Source organism: Ostrinia furnacalis, unplaced genomic scaffold (assembly GCF_004193835.3).
Source record: "Ostrinia furnacalis isolate ACB-3 unplaced genomic scaffold, ASM419383v2 OfSCF5321, whole genome shotgun sequence".
Taxonomy (NCBI): domain Eukaryota; kingdom Metazoa; phylum Arthropoda; class Insecta; order Lepidoptera; family Crambidae; genus Ostrinia; species Ostrinia furnacalis.
The window spans coordinates 80,164-101,350 of NW_021135560.1; the positions used below are offsets into that span (position 1 = coordinate 80,164).

The 21,187-nt window shown below is 37.5% G+C and overlaps 1 protein-coding gene across 5 annotated transcripts in view; it reads left to right on the plus strand.

Annotated features, from left to right (window-relative positions):
• The window catches only part of LOC114360940 (nuclear receptor coactivator 6), a 50,610-nt gene that overhangs the window by 14,032 nt on the left and 15,391 nt on the right, over positions 1-21,187 (plus strand). For all 5 annotated transcript variants that reach the window (XR_003656543.1, XM_028315823.1, XM_028315821.1 and 2 more), the window contains exons 2-3: positions 2,460-2,583; positions 16,227-16,371. Coding sequence is in view for 4 of the 5 variants with exons in the window: in XM_028315823.1 (XP_028171624.1) it covers positions 2,460-2,583; positions 16,227-16,371 (269 nt within the window). In the remaining variant the exon portion in view is untranslated. The remainder of the gene's footprint in view (positions 1-2,459; positions 2,584-16,226; positions 16,372-21,187) is intronic.

Here is a 21,187-nt window from a genome sequence, read left to right on the forward strand (position 1 = left end):
AAAAACAGCATAGTTGATGACGTCTATTTAAATCTTAGACGACTATTGATATGGGCTGTAGAAAAAGAAAGATTATAGCAATTATTTGAATAATAATATGTAGAGGCTCAAAGTCTAGTTTCATCAACAAACAATTGCCTTATTAAGATAAAATATTACCCAGGTTGGATTGATAATTTTTATTTAACTGCGTCGTTTGCTAGTTGCGATTGTATCGTCTCAACAGTTGTTTGTTCACGAGGATAAAATAGTCTGAGTCGATTAGTCATATTCGTCAAGGCCATTAGAGGCAGATTGTTCACTTAACAACTCAGGCATATCTTGTGCGGTTTGTTTTCGCGGAATTATTGATTCAGTGCGAATTAGATGTGCAATATTTTAAGATATTCTTGTCAACTCTTAATGATTTGTTGAAGAATGCTTAAAGAAGTTATGACTAAATATCAGGCGGAACATGCCGATATTCCCGGAAGTTTAATTACTAATAATTGTTAATAAATTAAAGGTTTGGGCTAGCAGATATTTTCCTGCCTGAATGTTACGTTCCTTCTGTTCTGATTGAGAACTGCGTTCCACAAAAAGTTTGTTGTCACTGGAACAATAAGTTTTTTTTTTAATTGTCTCACGACACGACAATGCTTGAAATAATTCCGCGTAAGACAGGTTGACGGGATACATCAACGTTTCGCCGAAACACGTGACGAAGGGCCTGTCATCCCCAATCTACCCTTCCGGCGACGTTTCTCGCGTCCTTGTGGCTTAATTGGGATTTTAGCTGATGTAAAATTAACAACTTTCGGCTCATATTCGAGTAACAAAATTGTTGGTAGTTATCACAAAAAATTGTGTCCATTATTTAAAAGCAGCGATAATCTTTTTCGTTTGGTTTCTATTACTTTTCTTGATATGATCTATCTCCGCAAGTAGGTATATTTTTGTCGCGAATTATCATTTTATGCCCACCAATGTGAATAAAATAAAGTCAATTAATTACATACCTAACCTAACTAATGTGTTATAATAATTTCTAAGTGAATACGTATGACTTTTAAAAGTTTGTATTATTCAATAGGATTATAATTATTATTACCCCTAATAAGCTATGTATGTAATTAAATCCATTACGCATTCATACTGTTTGACTTTAATAAATAACCGGTGCAGTTAGTTGATTCAGTATGTGTGGTAAGTGGGATAGTAGCGTGAGCAAGGTGCGAAAGGGTTTGCGTGCTAAGTAATTATAGGCAGCTGTCTACGTAGGTACACGTTCCCGGACCCCAAACACTGCATGCGATTGCAAAAAAGTGAATTTCACCGCATACTCGCGCGACCACGAACGCCCCGTATAGTGGCCAAAGCCGCAGACTCCGCGCATGAATAAAAAGCGGGTAAACAAAAATCTTTTTTGTGATCGCGGTTTACCTTTACCGTGTGTACCAGACCGTGAACAATCGCCGTGAATTATCATGTGGAGCGTTTATAAAAGAGCCTGTTTGTAAAACGAATCGAGGTGTATAATGCCAGCATTACCAGCAGTCCATGCCGCACTGTCAACGTTTACCAATTAAGCTATTTACAAAATATTTAGTTTGTCATAACACTTAAAAGTGACTGTACCAAGTGTGTCAGGTAGAGCCGTGAGACGCTATCACGCTAAGCTAATAAATTGTCATCAGCCCGCCTTTTTTCACGACAGGCTAGTGGCTGGCTACTGTTGCCAATGCAGGTCATAATCCTCACCCGACCGACTAAGCTTGGTTTTCAAATTCATAAATTATGTAATAGTTAGTAGCCAAAGAATACTTACTGATAAGTCTCCTCCATACTATGCTTTAAATCAGTTGATTTTCGAATGCTATTTAATCGTATTGACTTTACCCTATTTGGCTTTGAATAGCGTTATTGAGATGCAACGACGTGTATAATAGGGTAGGGTTTACAAATTAAATATCGATTGACCGCGGTGCAGTCAGTTACTCAGTTAGGCGGGTGATTAGTGCTCTGGGGCGCACACGCTTGACTCGCTTTTGCATCATTCGCTTTTCAGTTAATTCACCCCTAGTCCTTTACACGAATCACTGCCTTGCAGTAGCATCAACTCTATTAGTGTTTAGCGCTAGCAATTATCTACTAGATTCAAAATTATCTGTTCATAACATGCGCTCATTCATCTCGCGAACAAACAGGTTTTAGTGTTTTGACGACACTATACTTGCTATGTCGATATATGCTGAACTTTTAGCAGTTTGTATAAATTAAAAGTCGATATTGCATGTTTGTGACTTGTTCAATAACATGCTGGAGTAAATTACCCGTTAAGAGTGCACATAGCTTGATTTTGTTGTCTTTATTTATGAACCAGTCCTCTACCTAACCAGTGTGTTTGTTGTAACTTTGATGATAAACATACCTACAAATAGTTTGGATGTTTTCTGATGGGTTTTTATGTATTGTTTCAGCCCAAGCGGGACGGCGTTGAGTACTCTTCCACAGTTGCGGGACTACCTTCAGACAACTGGTACCTGCAAATGTGGGTTGCCCTGTCCTTTAAGACCAGAGACTGCATTCAGTTTTGATCCTAAGGTAAAGTTTATTAATCTCTCTCTCTACATACTAGCTTGTTCCAATAAGGTATTTACGTCCATAACTTAATATGGAGGAAATGTTCTATCGAAAAGAAAAATAATATTGCAGGCGAGTTAAATAATTATAAGTAATGTTTTAAATTCCGGTCAGTGCATTCTTTGTAGCAATTCATCGACAGCAGGAATGAGTCGTTCCACTTTTTCTGCGCCGGGGCCTGGGAATGATCCGATCGCGGCCGGTTGCGCAGCTACAACTTAAAACTTTTTACGTCTCGTTGACGATCTCTCCATGCGCAAATGTGTCATTTATATCCATTTATGAATGTTTATGGCACCACTCCAACAAAAGGGGAGACCATTTTGGTTGTAATAATCCAATATTTACTGGAATGTATTTCGTGGCTATCAACATACTGTAGTTATCATAGCTCTATCACGTGGATGCCGCAAGCTGCGTTTTCAATAAATTTTTGTGGATTTAACTTTATTGTGCTTTAAGTTTTATTCTAAACGAGGTGATTTCTATCGTCAATGTGTTTTGTTTGTAGTATTTCATTTTAAATGTGATTTGTCAGTACATTTAAAAAAATGCGTAATATAATTATTACGCCATTAACATTAACCACGATTAAATATTGCAAAATTATATCTTGTGAAGGATTTTCTGAGCATAGAAGGCGAATCGAGACATTAATAATTAGGGCAATTACCATGTCAATGTCACCTTGACACATCGCGTGGACGATAAAATACGAGCAATAGCCGCCGATTCATCTGTATAACTTGAGTTATGAACAAGTTGCGACGACACGTAGCTGCGTAGGAAGGCTTACCACCTACATAAATTAATAAAATTAGTTTACACATGGGGAAAAAAGTACTGTGAACTTATTGGGTTAACCTTGTATATTTTTAGCTTTTCTAATACTCTAACTAAAGGTGGTAAAGTTCATCCTCGCGTATAATTTTTCAGAAATATTTCTCGGCAGCATTCTGATATTTTGTATTCCCCCAATAAACGGCCATTACGTGTATTTTGCCGCAACATGATCGATCATTCTTGTTGCCTTATAAATGATGGCCGTTTACAAGAACGTTAAGTAATGCATAAAGGGTCTTAAATAATTCAAGTTGTTTATCTGTGGATTCAACGAGAAACCAAAAACTGCGGAGGCGAAAGGGAATTCGTGAAGTTTCGAGTTCGAGAAGGGAACTATAGTCTGTCGCTATCACTTGAACTTGGGTCTACGTGTTAGTTTATCAAATGATCTGAATGGAATAATAGTAAGCCATCTCAAAGAATTCAATAAATAATAATTAACACTAAATAGCCCGGAAAGATAAACACTGCCTTGCTCTCGGAGTAACCCACTAGCTCCGATAGTAAGTGCAAACCGATAGCACTTCAACAAAAAACAAAAAACATTCATAGATAGGTACCTAATTATATTAGAAACCGTCAATTCGAAGCTTAACAGTTATAGTTATCTCTGTTAGTTTGGTAAAGCCGTATTCTTTCACCAGTTTTTTGTGTACTATATTAGGTAGCATGTAATTCTTTAGAGTAAACTCTTGTTTAGTACCAGTGCCTACTTTTTTGCCTAATAACCATGTCCATATTGTCCATCCATGTCTGTACAGTTATCTGCGAAAATATGAAGCCACATAAAACGTTCATATAAGAGTCGTCAGAAGACTTATTCATGGGATGTTAGATTCTATGAATTTGACGACACTGGCAATAACTTAGTATTATTGCTGTCCCAGCAGTGTTTACGTTTTATATTTCATTTTGTTTGTATGTATTGTATACCCAGCAGTATTTTTGTTTTGTATAAAGGATAAAATTTTGTTGTATCGACCATCAGAATCAGAAATAAAAATTCCTACATCTTAATAATATGCATGCTCTTAACTGTACCGACCCTGTTTTCTGAATGTCGAGAACGAGACGAGCGAGGTTAGTATTAATTAAACGTTCGTTCGATGTCAGGTCCATGCACGCCGGTGATTCTCATATTGATTGTTTTGTACCACACGACTGGTGTAGGTAATTACTATTTCCTTTTTCAAGATATGAATGTACCTATATTGTTTGTTTTTATATTCATTTGTATTTGTATAACCACACAACAAACCAAATAAACTTACAGAACAGTTATCTATAAGTGGATGCTAATAATAAGTGCACACCAGTAACTTGGATCATAAGGAGTTAAAATAAGAATGTTAATCGAAAAATCATTCACGCTCATGTATTTACGAGCTATTTCATGAGTTATCAAACTGTAAATGGTTATTCACTGCCTGCCATATAGGCGCAGAAATTTCTACCAATTGCAAATGGAAGTTTCTTTTCCGTAACAAAATAAATGTCTCTTTGGTAGACAACGTCAAAATGCTCATGTATGATTATGTTATTACTACTACACCACTGATGTTTGTGGTAGTATGGGCACTTACTGTGTTAGTAAGCATGTAGCGTGCAAGCCACGTGTCTTCGATAACAAGACCAGCATTATCCAGGGTTGAGCGAACATTGCTATATTTATTCAGAGCATACTGCCATTGCTTAACAAGTGACTTGTTATTTGTGGTTTGTCCCACTTATGTTTACAATGTTCACATTGTTTTTTTATTTTTGTACTTTTTATGATTCACATCATAATTAGTTTATATTTAGACTTTTTCATTTCGTATTAGAGCTTTCTTAGAGTTGACTTTTTCGTTTCTTATTAATAACTTTCTTAGAGTTATATTTAGACTTTTTCCTTTCTTATTAATAGCTTTCTTCGAGTTATATTTAGACTTTTTCGTTTCGTATTAGAGCTTTCTTAGAGCCTTTTCTTTTCTTAGAGAGTTCTTAGAGCTTGTAAATAATAATGTTATCGAGCAACTTGAAAGGTAAAATGTCTCAAAATATTCAAGCTGAATGAAGTTCCTAACACCATAGCAATAATACAATTTTCGTGGTCCCAATTTCGCCCTACGGATGGCACACTTGAAAATTGTAAATGCATCTAAAATTCCGTTTCGCTTGTCCTTTTCAATAAAGGTGAGCCTTAGTTGCAGTCGTGCGACGGACAAGTTAATTCTGTCAAAGCTTGCTGCGACCTCCTCGCCTCGCCTTTGTGTGCACTTGAAATGTACAAATTGCACCACGGCCCGCAGGGGGGAGGTCGCTGCACTTGCCTCCTATCCCCACACTCCCGCTCTCTCATCGATTCCTCTTTGTTCCGAGCATTCGTCTTGAGATGCACTCGGCGATATCTCGATTTCACATTCAGCCGGAGCAGTGAATTGATCCACTCGTATCTTTACGTGCTGTCTGTCGGCGATGGATGAGATTCCATAGACGTAACTAGTTCTTGAGCGTCGTTGTGATTCGCATCGAGACTCGACTCTGGAATGCTACTCTAGGCTGTCGTTTTAATTCCAAAGTCAACGGGAGACAAAGGCCACATTTAATGCGGGATGCACTAGACGTTTGAACGACGGAGTCTATAAATTGCACTACTGAACGCACAATATGTTTTTCTAATTTTATTATCATCCATCATTATTAAAGTTACCTACTTCATATTACTAATGTTTATTTTTTACATGGTAAAACATAACACTTGGTATCTAAAGACTAATGAACAGAGTGCGGTAGAGACTTTTGAACGTGCTCGTTTGGTATTCATTCTGTGAGTTTCCGTCTATTAACTCTCTCTGTAGGTTTGCGCTGGTTTTATTTTTTGAATTGTTGTTTTTTGCGGGACTTTTACATGTAAATTAATCCTGAAAAGCGTGGAAAAGCGCTTGTGAAATATTAACTTTGAATTAATTTAGCGTTTAGCATAGCGTTGTGTGTTCGGGAGTGTTGCATGGAAGTGAATGTAGTTGCCTAGTAAAAACATATTTTATACTAACTAAACATTGGCGCAGTGGCGGAGCCGAGTCTGATGGTGTGTAACGAAGCATATCCTTTCTACGCATTGTTGAGCTACGGGCTGTTTATGATTATCTCGTCGCAATTTGCATTATGTTTTACATAAATCTGCACGTTGCACAGATACCATCCGACCGTGATTTCAATGAAATATCTTGATTTATGTCTCGAATATATTATAAGTTATAAATATCACATTAATTACTTGTAAAATTAATAAAAATCAAGCAAAGTTTCTACTATGCTCATGTTCATTCATCACATTTGCCTCCCATGAGATTCAATTCCACTAAAGTAGCCATTGTTAAAGTTCAGCACGTAAATATTATATGGTCGACTCTACATACACAAAATCTTTTAAAATAACAATTAAGCAATTTCCTAGAACCCTTTAAAAATCAATTAAATTAAAGTAGAGAGAGAGGTAGTCGTGGTATCAACAGTAGCATTAATTGTATCGAGTAACTATCTACAGTGTACAATAATTGCAATACCGTCAATGCCGTTTACAAACATAATCAGTATCTGATTCTGTGCTCACTTCTTATTTGAACAAGTTTTCCTCCAAGGCCGTTGCTTTACTCGTTGTGTTCGCTTTATATTTAATGTGCCTAAGTACCAATGTTGTTTTTTGTTGGTACCAGATTGTATCCACGCTTGTTGATCGTGCTGTAATAAAAAACACAGGTGCTTTAACGTGTATCATGTAGTATATATTAAATGTTATGTTATGTAAAAATAAAATATTATGAGCGTTCAAATCATTTACATGTACATTGTACAGTCGCCAGCAAATATCAATCATTTCAGTCGTGGTTCAGATTCAAATTAAATTGAACTTAATCAATGGTCAATAGAAGGTTTGTCTTTAGTACTAATGCCGCTTGGCACAAATCTAACCCATCTAATGTTTTAGTTTTTAGTTTTAGTTTTGTATGACATTTGTATAGAAAAATCATCGAGTTACATCCATGACAAGAGTACTTTTATAATGGGAATTAAGATTTTCAATAAGTTGCCTAAAATTATCAAGGCTTTAGAAGGTCCGCAATCTAAAAGAACTCTTAAAGATTGGCTAATAATGAAATGTTTTTATAGTTTAGAAGAATATTTTAATCATTGTTGAAATTCTAAAATATGGACAACCCACTTAAGTAACAAACATTGTAAATTATATTATTCTCTTTACCTACCTATGTATATTGTACGTCCGAAATGGGCAAACTGTCGGTTCCTGTGTTATTTAACATCCATGTAACAACAATGTATGCACAGTTTTGACAATAAATGACTAATATCTATCTAGTAAATTATCGCTGAGCACAGAAACAGGCTGTTTCGTCTCAGTTTCAATACTAATTAATTAATGAGCGCTAAGCGCGAAAAACAACTTTTTCTGAGAGTTCAAACTCTAACAATGTCGTCATTATTACCTATACCTACTGTATCTTAATGCAATTAGTAGTTTTTCTAGTTATTTTAATTTACTTTAGTTGAATATTCGCTTACATTTTGTGACTATTTCGAGACCACGGAAATAACAACTAGGTAGATAATCTTTATTTTACTCTTGATCTTTTTTATAAAATAGACAATATTTGAAGTACGGTTAAGATTAATACATAGCAAGGAATAATAATAAGTTACACAGTTCACTGAAGTTAATCACTCAGTAATATGACAGAAAAACCTAACAAAGTCATCCATAGGTGTCGCAGAAATATTTTCATCTAAGAATCGCACCCATTATCTAGCTCTAGATTAAACAGGGTATGTAGTTATTGTTTTTGTTGTAGCTTTGTAACTAGATGATGGATAAACATAATAAACAGTTGCTCATTACACCAATAGTCGTTCCCAACGGGATTTTGAACCCGTAAACCACAGCTGGTGCTGGTAGTCCGGCACCATCGGGTCATGTAGTTCAAGTGACAGATCAGATATCATTTCTGACTTGAATGTTAAACGTGTTTGCTTTGCACTCAGCGGTACCAACACGAACTCGCCTCCGGAATCATCGCCAGGAGAGTTTATACAAGATTTACGATGGTTTTGTATTATGTCCCGTGGGGGCTGGGGTCATACTCCGTGTCATAGTGGCCGTCGTGACTCGCGCAGCACCCCCGGCAGTGACGCGGCCGATACAATCGCGACTACACTTTCAGCGGCTGCCGAGACTTTTATAGGCCATTACTTGCCTATTTACGGCCTCAGCGATTCTGCCTATAAATTCGCGGCTAGTCTACATAATTGTCTTGCCGGTATTCAAGAAGAAATTGTATACTTACTTATGTACTCTACCAAAATTTTTTTTTTGCAACGTAGATTCGGAATTTATTTTAGAAAACGATCTGAATAGTATAGTAGAGCGGTGGAATAAGGTAGAGACTGTATCTTATAATCATGAAGACTACTGATTTCAAAAGTTCATGAAATCTTTACAGTTCTTCATTTCATATTATTGACACACCTAAATTATTTATTACAAGCTTTTATTTACTTTCATTTATCCATTAACAATACCATTTCACCTTGTATTGAAGCTCATGACATTAAAAGTTAACAATATCAACCTCGATCAACAAGTAAACGTTCGCTCAATCTTTCCGAAAGGTCCAACTGAATCACATTGTGTTGTCTCGGAGAACAAAGAAATAGCTCTTCCGCGTGGCAACATAGAGCAAGTGACATTTAAGCGATCGATCGAGGTCGTGATCCTTATGTTTAATAGGTATTCATGATTGATTTCCATCATGCTTTAATATTTTCATGTTGATAGCGAGTGATGTTTATATGTTTCTCTTTCATTACATTTAATGGAATGGTTTTTTTTCACATGTTATTTGAGTTTTTACTTTAAGTAATACATAATACTAGTAAACACGAAAACTGGCTGTAATTAATAATAAGGTTTAATTAAAATAAAATAGTTTTTCCATTGGTAATGCGGAAAAAGTTATCGTTAATTACAACTACTACTACCTTATTAACTATTCCTATTAGTATCGGTTTATCATTTGCGCAGAAAATATATGCCCAGCTATTAGTGTAAAATAAACGTTGAGTTAGTTTCTAAATGCCTCCGACTTTCCCACAGAGCGAGGTGAAAGTGCCGGCCCGTGCGCGAGCGCAGGGCAATACGTAACATTCCGAAGTACGAACAAACCTTGTTTCAAACTTTAATCAAACAAATGGAGACTTATTTTCAATTAGATGTTTAGGTATCTAAATTATGTACGTTAAATCTAACTCGATACCACTAAATTATCCAGCGAATTTCCTATTGATATGAGAGGTAAGAGTCACAGAGTAAAAGTATTTAATTGATAATAAATAATTACATACCACGATTATTTTCTTTTTATTGTTATTAGTTAACGTTTAAATTGAAAGAGAAAGCATTAACACAGAATAAATACAATTAATGAAAATAACCAACAAGTGGCTTCAATTAAATTGCTTCAACTATTAATGCAACTAATGCAACGATCAATCTGTCAGGTGGACATACAATAAGACAAATTGACACACAGCTAGTAAGTATTCGCTGCACTTTTGTAGTGTGAGAAGAGTATAGCCTAATAGACAAAGTATAAGAACGTCAACCGGTTGTTCAGCCATTGTATCGCATCAACGTAGCCATAAAATGGCTCTCAGTTCCTGATCCCATCTGGCAGACACTATAGGAATAACTTATTGGTAATTCCTATGGAACAATGTTTCCTTATGTAAGAAAAATCGTATTGTTTCGTTTATCAACAAGCGCGTTATATTGTTATTTGGAAACGTTATACCGTAGTTCCCACATTCTAGCTAGCGTATGTTAGTTAACGTGCGTGCATATGGCACAATAAAATGTATTTACCGACAGTTGTAAGCGACACGCTTCGCCGCTGCCGCTCCGATGGAGAGATATGTGTAGCTAGCAACTGCCCGTCAGCTTTGTCTACAATCTAGGAGCTTTGTTTATTGGCCATTGTAAGCCGAGAGATCAGCTTCCGATGTAGAATGGAGCCGTATTCAATAATAGTCTTAGAGGTGTTGCCTGGACTGGACTCGGTTAGTCACATTGACAGGTATATTGTGCCTTTCAGTAACCTATTGTCTTCGATATTGTATGTTAGGTTCCATCTTATCGTCTCTATTTTATTCGATACTTTACCTCTGTAGAGTTACGGGTAAAAGGGTAATTTGATATTACAATAGTTGGTTACTTTAGTTTTAAGTGGATAATTTGACGGCTTTATCCATTTGTTCATCGGGCGAGAAATGAGGGGTTAGTGTCGCAATGTACTTATTTGTGACGTATGTTTAGCCACATCGCACATCCCCTCATGGTGTATCGAGGTCAAGGCCGTCGATATTCAATAGGACAAACAGAAATACGACCCTCACCCCACCAACCCATCATGACACGAGTAGTATTCAATATTTACTATTAGGTGTACAAACCTCAAATAAGATTACGTCAACCTAACATACGAGGATCTATTATACCTTTATTGATTTGAGTGTATCAAAATTGATCCATTCTTTACATTTAATAGAAGATTAACTTTTTCTTCTGAAATTGATGATGGCAATTTGTAGAGATAGTTATATTGAGCATATGTTTTCCTTCATGATTCTAAATTGTTGTGGTTTACTACAGTAAAGAATACAATATTACTAATAAATACTTACAAGAAAAGATATCGAGCACTAAGTAACCATTTTACTGTTGTTAGTATCGAGCCGATCTGCCCCAGTGCGCATAAGTCCACAAAACAGACTGACTTGCCGGTAGTTTTCCTATAAAAGTTCTTGTGCTCTAATAATTTTTTTCAATATTAAATGTATCCAAAACTTTACCCTCTAAATAAAACAATAACTCTACACAGCACGTCCCTCTTTAAATCATCAAAATACATCTCTATACCAAATATATAGTATATCTAATAGACGAATTAATTCTGGATAACCAATCGAGTGGAACTCAACGAGCGTAATCTCATTCGACTGACCTCGCTTATTAGGATGCTGCTGTATTTATACCTACTTGTTTCTTTTCATGAGCTCGACCTAAATAAAGATTAAAGAGGGGACCTCAATCTCTCCTTTAACTGCCGCTAACCTTTCAACGAGGGATAATTGCACTTCAAGTTGGATGAGTTTGTGTTTAGATTTGCTTAGGGAATAAAAAGCGTCTTTTTGCATTTAAATTGTGCTGGATTTAGGAAACTATTTTCAAAAGTAACTGGTTGTTATCTTTATGCAAGGAGATAATCCGTTAATCTAAGGCGTGATTAAGCACGTGCTATGTTCATATGTGTAAATTGCGGTAGATTATTTAAGTAAATGTTTGGTATGTTTTGAACGCCTAAATGGAATAGTGTGAATGCACAATGTAGCGGCAGTGCAGGCAGGGTGGCGGCGACAAAGGGGAGTGGGCAGGTTGTACAGACACAGGCAAGTTTGGCAGTCGTAAATGTCCCCGTTAATTAGTGGCGGGCTCCCGACGATACGGCGACAAATTACGCGACATTCAGTTGCCGCACGCAAATAAAACGACCGCGGTGTTCTGCCTGCCTATAGGGATCGATCGACCCTCCTTTAGCCTCATTTGTTAATATCGCAACCGTGTTACCTCGGATAATGATTAATGAGACGTTCAATATTATTTTAACGAATGTATTGGGCACTTATGGCTCTACATTTTTTACTTATTATATTGGGAGAGGTTAAGGTGCACGAGTCCTCTAGCCTTATATATTTATTCATATTATATTGCTACATTTTGCAGCGATACTAACGCGATTCAGACTCTTTAGATATTTGATCGTCTAACTTACCAACATTTTTAAGAATTTTAATGATAATGGAATATGTAAACTACAACGACATCTAGGTATTTTGTTTATACATACTTACTTTTTTTTTTTAATTTTAATAATGATTACTCTTCAAGGTAAAATTATCGCAATTCGAAACATCTTCAATTTGTCTATCTACGGCATTTTACAAAACAGGGAGCGCTTGAAAACTGATGACGCCATTTATAAAATGACGCGTCTTGCCAATTTGCAAACGACATAGTATGTAATGTATGGTGGAAGAGCCAGAACAATCAATTTGAATCAATAATTTGCTATCATTGGAAGTATACCAAGAAAGCTATTACTTTCACATTGTAAGTAGCTCAGTCGAGAATCATCTCTTTCCCTTTTAGATGATATAGGATTTCCACGAACAATTTCATCGTGTTCGTGGAAATCCCCTACATAGTCTACAAGACATTTTCAATCTAAACAACATACCTACTTAACACATTCATATAGGTCCGCCGCGCTCTTCAAAATATTACATATTGGCCTTTCTCAGTGGCTAAATTATCTCATCTTTGTAATAAAGTACTCAGTCTTCTCTGTCTTCTATTTTTCCTATTGGAATTATCTGACTGGTGGCATTTTAATTATTAAATATAAACTCCATATTTAACTATGATAACTCAATACAAGTGTTGCTTTACTTCATAATTTATATGCGATAAAATATTTGATTTACACGCAACCCTAGGATCAGATTCAGACAAATGTATTCACGACACAACTGAATTATTCAGCAGCGAAATGTATCTATTAATTAGAGCGCAGTCATTACTTAGCATGACATGTTCGATGCAGCGGGGATGTCCGACGCAGCGAGCAGGCGCGTCCATCAGGCTGATTGGTTTCATATTGAAATGACCTGCAGGGAACATTGTGGTGCAGCTTATCTATCTGCCCAGACATGCTTCCCATTAAACTAGCGCTGTTAGCCCTAGCTACGACAAAGACCGTCGTATTGTGATTGTTGACTTACGGTTATGGTCCATGGACGATCGAGAGTTGCACTGCCCTGGAAAATAGCATCTACAATGACGGTTATAAATCACTTTGAAACATTAGTCGTTGTTCTGTCCTCATCATCAAATCATTAATTATAATTGAGAGCTGCAACTGCAATGAATCTATAGTACATGTTTTATTACGTATCACATTCGTATGTAAGCATTAATTCGACGTTTAGTTGCGAATGTGATTGTCCGGTAAGTGGTACAAGGACAGACACGCGGCCTCTTGTATGCTGTATGAAGGCACTTTGTTCTGTTGTGTCGATGTTTCGTTACTATGAAGAAATAAAAATAAAGACTTATCCTACGCAACGCTTTTAGCGTATACATATTAACCTTTAACTACTGACGTGGGGGCCTCTCAGGCCTTGCAAAAGTCAAATTGTTGAATTTCTCCTCTCCCACGTGCACGACACACCCGAATCTTTTAGTACCTTCGAGTTTCATTGCGCCGAGGCTCTCAACAACAGTGCACGTGATTGCACGCGCAATTTCAGTAGGTAAATCAATTTTAAAGTTTCTTGTGGGCCTCTCAGGCCCCCACCTCAGTATTGGCGTAACTTTTTTTGTCTATAGTTTTCATTTAGTTTTCGTCTTTTCTTGAAATAATTTGAAAAAATCTATAATATGGAGCCCACAGTATGTCGTCCGAGAGAAAGCGGTATCTGGGAAGTAAAAATAACCAGCATTTAACGAAAAATAGAAGAACAGTAGTTTTTGGCACGTATGCTAGGAAATGATATGCCTGTACCTGTCTATCAAGATTTAAACAATGAAACCAAGTCCCATACATGTCTTTTGAAGATTCAAATGAAATCTACATTTTAAAAACATGTATGGCTTCCTTCACTGAGTAAAGCAAGTTTATCCAGACTGTGTTTAATTCGCAATATTTGATGTGTGTCATTTTTTTCCCCCCTTTTCATTTTAGGATAACTGATATATGATTAGCTAAAAAGACTATTGAAAATTAAGATTCTAAGTTGATTTGTTGAATTTATGAATATTTTTCATGATAACTTTGTGAATCATGATTTCATGAGATTTTTTCCAAAAAATGCTACATGATTTCTAAATATAGAAATAATACTTACTTATTAACAAATAATTTACATAAAAATCATTTTAATGTATTTAAATATAACCACTATTAATAATTATTAAACATAAAACTCTAAAAAGGTTATATATTTTTAAATATAAGCACACATATGTACGGGCCGCTCAGGCCCCCACGTCAGTGTTTACGTGAAATTAAATCCACCTCAGTAGCTAAAGGTTAAATGGCTTATTCGTATACTATATCTCTGTTTAATTCGAAACCTGATTACGATGTTATTCATCCTATCCTATCGTATATTAGCAATCAGCGTACACATAATATGTACATAATTTAAAATAAAAACATCCAAAGTATATCATGTAAAACTTAGATATATGTATTGTTCAAACCACCTAGCAGCAAAGTAAGACCATGTACTACTTTCATTCGAAAAACCTATTCAAGCGGAAAATGAACACGTAACTTTTTGTTCTTGATTGCCGTTTGAGAGGTGTTCAATGACGTTTTTGGCACTTTCTAACTGTTTAATACTGTTGTTTTGTGCAAACAGTGAGTATGTGCAGCTGTGTCAGCGGGAGCGTGGAGCAATTTGCGTGTGCAGCGGCGCACAGTGGGTGTCCAGCCATAATGAATGGCCGACGTGTTCGCAGATTGGGCACAACACTATCGCGACCACTTGCCCTGCTGCATAACAATCCAGTGCACACTCCGCTTAACTTAATGCATATCCATCCACATTGCTTGCGCACACGCCCAATTCGTCTCAGTGTTCGAACTTGGCTTTTGGCCTTTTATATTTATTTCTACTTGACTTTGAGTGGAATATGCGAGTTCCTAAAGTTTCCTCCCCTTGTGCCTTAGAACAAGATTCTTCTGGATTCTAATATTCTTAGTGTTTTAGCATATTTTCATAAAATCTATCTCAGTCGTCCGTTTCTCGGAAATCTTTTCCTAGATGGACGTTGCATTTACATTTGCAGATCCAACATGCTCCGCTGCATAACAATTCTGAGTACTTTTTGCTTGTTGCAATTTACTTTTTAAACGACCAATTCATTTGGAAAACATAGCTAAACGTAGCCAACATAATAATATAGCCAGATAGTAAATAAAACTGAAATGGACCGTTTGTGATTGAAACTTGAACACTTGTGTTATCGAGAATGGTGCTCCCGTTACAAAACAGTTTACCGTTTCACGTCGTATTAGATCTATAGGTTAACTCATAACTACCGGTCGTGGCTGCGAAATCAGGAAATGCAACGCTTGATGATTGGTTTAGCTCGTAATCGCAAGTGCTGGTATAAGGTAGCTGGCGTGCAGGTATCGATCAAAGCTTGTTACATAACAATAAACCGCTTGTCACCGACCTGATTTTATTCACCGTGAAACTTGTACTCATTAACCTGATCAATATACATACATACGGGATACCATCGTAAACGTGTCTAATCCATTATGTATTGGCAACCTGATTAAGTCGTTCATGAATTATGTAAAATGTCATCAGACTGTCTGTCCTCCAAATTCAAAGGTCTTATAATTATTTTGAAACATGATATTGATGCTTTGGCGTTTTTGACAAAAATAAACTCATAACTTAAGTACCTTTATACATGTACAAGGAACATCAACATACGTTGATTATTATGGATTATTTCTCATCCTAAATAAACCAACTACCTTTTTTTCTTTTCAGCTCGTACAGTCTGATGAAGGTTCTGCTGCCTCTTTTTGGTCAACATTATGCTTAAAGAGAAATTTCTTTTCCAGGTGGTTAGTAAGGCGTATCAAGGGAGTTCTGGCACGGAGCTGACGAAGCTGTGCAACCACAAGCGGAAACTGCTGGCGACGCTGCAGGCGCGCGCCAACTCGCCCGCCACCCCGCCGCCGCAGCAGCAAATAGAACAGAAGAAAGGTATACCGATCATTATCATTATAATCATCATTATTTCATTTGGCCCCCACTGCAGAAGGACAACCCTCTCTAATTTATGAGAGACCACAAGCGAAAACTGCTGGCAACGCTGCAGGCGCGCGCCAACTCGCCTGCAACCCCGCCGCCGCAGCAATTCATAGAACAGATGAAAGGTATACCTATCACCATTATTATCACTATGTCACTTAGTCTCCACTGTAGTCTGTAACAGGACTACCCTTTAATTTATGAGACCACAAGTAGAAACTGCACAGCACATAGAACAGAAGAAAGGTATACCGATCATCATCATCATCAGGTCTAAATCCTCTACTGCAGGAGGACGTCGCTCTCTAATTTATGAGATACCACAAACGGAAACTGCTAGCAACGCTGCAACGCGCGGGAATTCTCCCGCGATGTGATCTGTGCGAATGATGATCTTTCATCGGTTTGCGGGTCTTGCAGTGGTGCAACAGGTCGAACTTCTCTGATTTATGAGAAACCACGCTGCAGCACATAAAACAGAAGGAAGGTATACCGATCATCTAATTCTAATTCATCAGTTCATTTAGCCTTCACTGTAGGTTCTTCTTTAATTTGCTAATGGTAAATGGAGCATTTGGCCGGTACTCGCCTCTAACCAAACTACCAAGCTAAGCTACCAAATTCAAATGGAGAATTTAGCCAGATGGGTTAGGGAGGAATACCGACCATAATAGCTAAAGTTTTTAGTATAAAGCTGATTTCGGCATAGATCTGATCTGTGCAACCACAAACAAGCTACTGCGGAAATGTCCTGATGCAGGCGTGTGCGCAAAAGCAAAACTATCATGATCTTTATAATCTCTATCTTTTAACTCATAGTATACTATTTCAAAAAGTTTACATAATGTTATTTCATTGCTGATATTGTAATCCCCTAAATAAATCATCACATCATTCAGTCAATAGAATCAATCAAGGTCGGGAACGACGAAGTTTACGAAATTGTGTTTTACATGCTGAATATTTCATGAATGAAAGTCTCACAAATCAATGAAACACTTGTAGACGTCTACAATAACATAACAAACATGATAATAGAATCCCAGTCTCAGCAGTATGAAGAACATTAGAATGGCAATCAAACGTTTAATTTACAGTATGTATTGACCGACCTCATTACTAGATCTTGTAGTTAGCAAACGTCTCATCTAGACAATGGGCCATTAGTTACGACTTTCTATTTGCAAATAATAATATCCTAGCACCGCAGTAAAAGAAAGCTCGACGAAACATTAGGTAATTGTACTAAATGAAACGAGACTCGTTCTTAATGTTTCAATTTTCTATAAATACGTCTTTGCGGTAAACAAATTACTGTGTAACTCAATCTTTAATTTCAGAAGTAAACAAGGAGAAATGAGATAACAATAAACAAATTATTATTCATGTCATAAGGAAGGGGAGAAACGTGGACTGAGAAAATTGTTGGCGAAATAACAGGGGTAGATTGCGTTTAGTACGCCGAGAAACGACATCGGTGGCATTCTTGCTCCGGCCTTTGTCGTGCCAGGATGCGAATTGCGAATGAATCTTATTTCACAAACAAGTGCTATTTCTCAGGTAGCATGTATTTTGTTATTACAATAATTCCATTTGACAAGATACTTTATTATTCAATTGATTTCTATCGGATAATTGCGTATCGAGTATACCAATACGGGTATTGTAATTGTAAATAAATGGTCTATTGTCTAGATGATGCGATGCAATACTTTAATGACGATGAAAACTATTGTGGTTATGTATAAACAAGTCAATTTATAGTTTATTTGTACTGTGTAATAATAACACATGTGCTTGAAACCTTATAGTTGGGTGAATGAATAATTGTGTAGAATTATTGTTTATCCAAAGTTTCGCATAATTGCACGACGTACATAGTTGCGGTTCCGTTGCACTACTTGGAAATCATTAACGGCTGAATGAACTGCCATAATCACGTCTGAAGTTTATGGCTGTCGTTTGCGCGCCGCTTTTGTTTAGACGTTTTTTTAACGGTCGCGTGAAACGAGCACGTCGTCACTACGTAAATGTCCCACCCCTACGCGCATTTACCTTTAAATTAAAAGCTTTTGTGTTGCACTCGGGCTTACTAACTTTGCGATGAATAAACTAAGTTTCCCAGTCAAGTGGTTTTGAAGCTGCTTTTGTTCGTGGAACTTCAGTCAACTGTTTTACAATTTGAATAGCCTTTGACGATTTTAAAGAATGGTTTTAGTGGAGTTTCATCAGAGGAGGCCCGCGTTATTATGCGATTAACTGGCGGGCTTTCCGGGCGCAATCTCCGCGCTGGTCCCTCCTTCATCCAATTACACGAGTGTGAACCGAATGGAATTAGCCGGGAAACCGGCCCGGCCCGCGGTACCGCCCGTCTGCGATGAGAGCTCGTTGATTCCCACTACATTGTTAATATCTATTAACACTCGACTGCTGCTCTTTTATTGCAACTCTATCATGTCTTTTATAGTTTTTAACAGTAAATTTAAAAGGTATGCAACTAGATTAAGGCCGCTGAATAGATTCAGTAGTTAGAAAACCAATTTAGGTCAATCGATTCTTGGTATTGACGATTTAACGAGGACGGTAGCTGGAAATAATTACGCTCGGAAGGATATTCGCTCGAATCAATAATGAAACGAAAATCTCGCCATTTAACGGTTCAGAATGAGAAATTCTGCTATCAATTTCTAAAGCGACTAAAGCAACACTGAAAAGTGGCCGCTACGAGGACTGAGTTGTTTCTTGTAACAAAGAGGGTAGAGCGGTCTCTTTGTTGTTAAGTGGCAGCGCAAGGGGCGCGGGGAGCGGGTGCGGGGTGCATTTAGTGCGGCATGAATAGCGGGTAACTGCACTTCGTCAGCCGTCCGTCCGGGAGTAACAACCTGCAATGCACCCAACACCCCCTAGCCGCGCAGTCTTGTCTCCACCCGAGCTATTAACACCTCACATCATCTCCACGACACCCATTTGTTGTTGTACCATAATTACACTGCACAGCAAGTGATTAGCTTATCACAAATATGTACCTTCACATAGCAGTCAATTAGTAATTGTACCTAAATACACAGGCTTACTTCATCTTCTATTGATTTATTTAGCCAACCCTTTCTCATAAAATTATATCAATGGTCCCTAGGGGTCCCGTTTGCGCACCACTAATTTGCCGCACTCTCTTCATTGTTGTTCAATTAATGAGTTAGTATTTTACATAGCCACGAGAGGTTTACTAATTGCTCAATAAATTAATGTTAAATAGAAATACCTAATGACGATTGGATAGGCATAACGATCGATAAATTAGAAGTAACTACATAGTATTAGCAAGGCTGATACTGAAACGGAGGAGAGATAATGTCCGTAAACAAGATTAATCGCCGAGAGCGGCCGGCGAATCGGGAAGTCTATACTGCGAACCGCAGAATTGCGTAATTACCGTAAAGGAAGTCGGCCGTTTAGAGCAAACAAAAACGCAGGCGACTCGATCAGTGGCGGGAACAAAGGCGGGTGTAATTTGAAACAATCGGCGGTGGTGCAGAGCGGCCGGTGGCGTGGGCGCGCGCCCCGCCGACTATTGATCTGACGAGTCGCGGCCGCGCCACCCGCCACCCGCCTCCCAGCACCCTGGCGCCTCGGAGACCACCCCAGCCTCGCCCGCCTCGTTTCGCACACAACCCGTATTTTAATTGCAAATCTGCCAGATAATGTGCAAATAGATAACGGTATTATACTCGGCTCGCTAACTAATTATGAAGCGTTATCGAATTACAAGCTCGACATACTTTAGCGCTATAAACAGAAAGATGATGTTTTTTAATCAATTAACTTACAAGGCGAGACATTAACAAGTAAGTAATAAAAACAGGGCATGTAACTAACTGCGCGTTAATTGTATTAGGTTTTAATTAGAACTCGGCTCGAGAGTCGAGCTCCATTAGACGTACTCGATGTGTCGCGGAGATATTCTTTTCGTTTTGCATATAAATGGGTCGATCATCAGTCCTCCCTCGTTCCGATTTGTTGTGGAACCGCTTATTTTCCATTTCCCTCGCCCACAATCTGGGTCGTTCCAGTGCCGGANTGATGCGTGCGTCAGTGATCTGATGACACTAGTGACTCCACTCGGCCGCTCGACGCCTTCCTCACGCAGTTGGGCGAGGCGGAGCGCCGCACGCGCCACGAGCAGGAGGTCANTCGTTCGCAGTTTCCTTCGGAAATGATCGCGATAAGAGGAAATGTTTTAATAGATTTTATTATCGTTTAGAACTCCAGTTCACTGTATTATATTATACCTTTTGAGGTATTCTTAGACGAGAATTCTTTGTTATAACTTAATTATTCACAGTCCGCAAGATGTTTATCGTTTATGATGAATCTGATTTGAAATTAAATTGTATTTTTATTTGCGCGTAAATATAGGTTTAGGTACAATTCAAGTACGATACGTTAATATAAAAGGGTTTTAATGTACAATGACATTGCGGAGTCTTTATACAGGGTGGCCAAAACAGTGAGGTCTAAAAGAAAAAATTAGATTCCTTACATCAAGGTGTATCTAAATCACCCCCATGTGTATAGTACGATTTTGCTTAGTTTAGGAGATAGAGTTAATTTTGTGATATTTTAAAATTCTATAACCTAGTAGGCTTTAAAATTTTTTATCTTTTTTTTGGGTTGACTTTTCTCAGATTTCTTTTTTTTGACAGATTCGTTATTAATTGCAGATATTTGAAAAAAATAATCACCTTCCTATCTTTGATGCAAGATACAA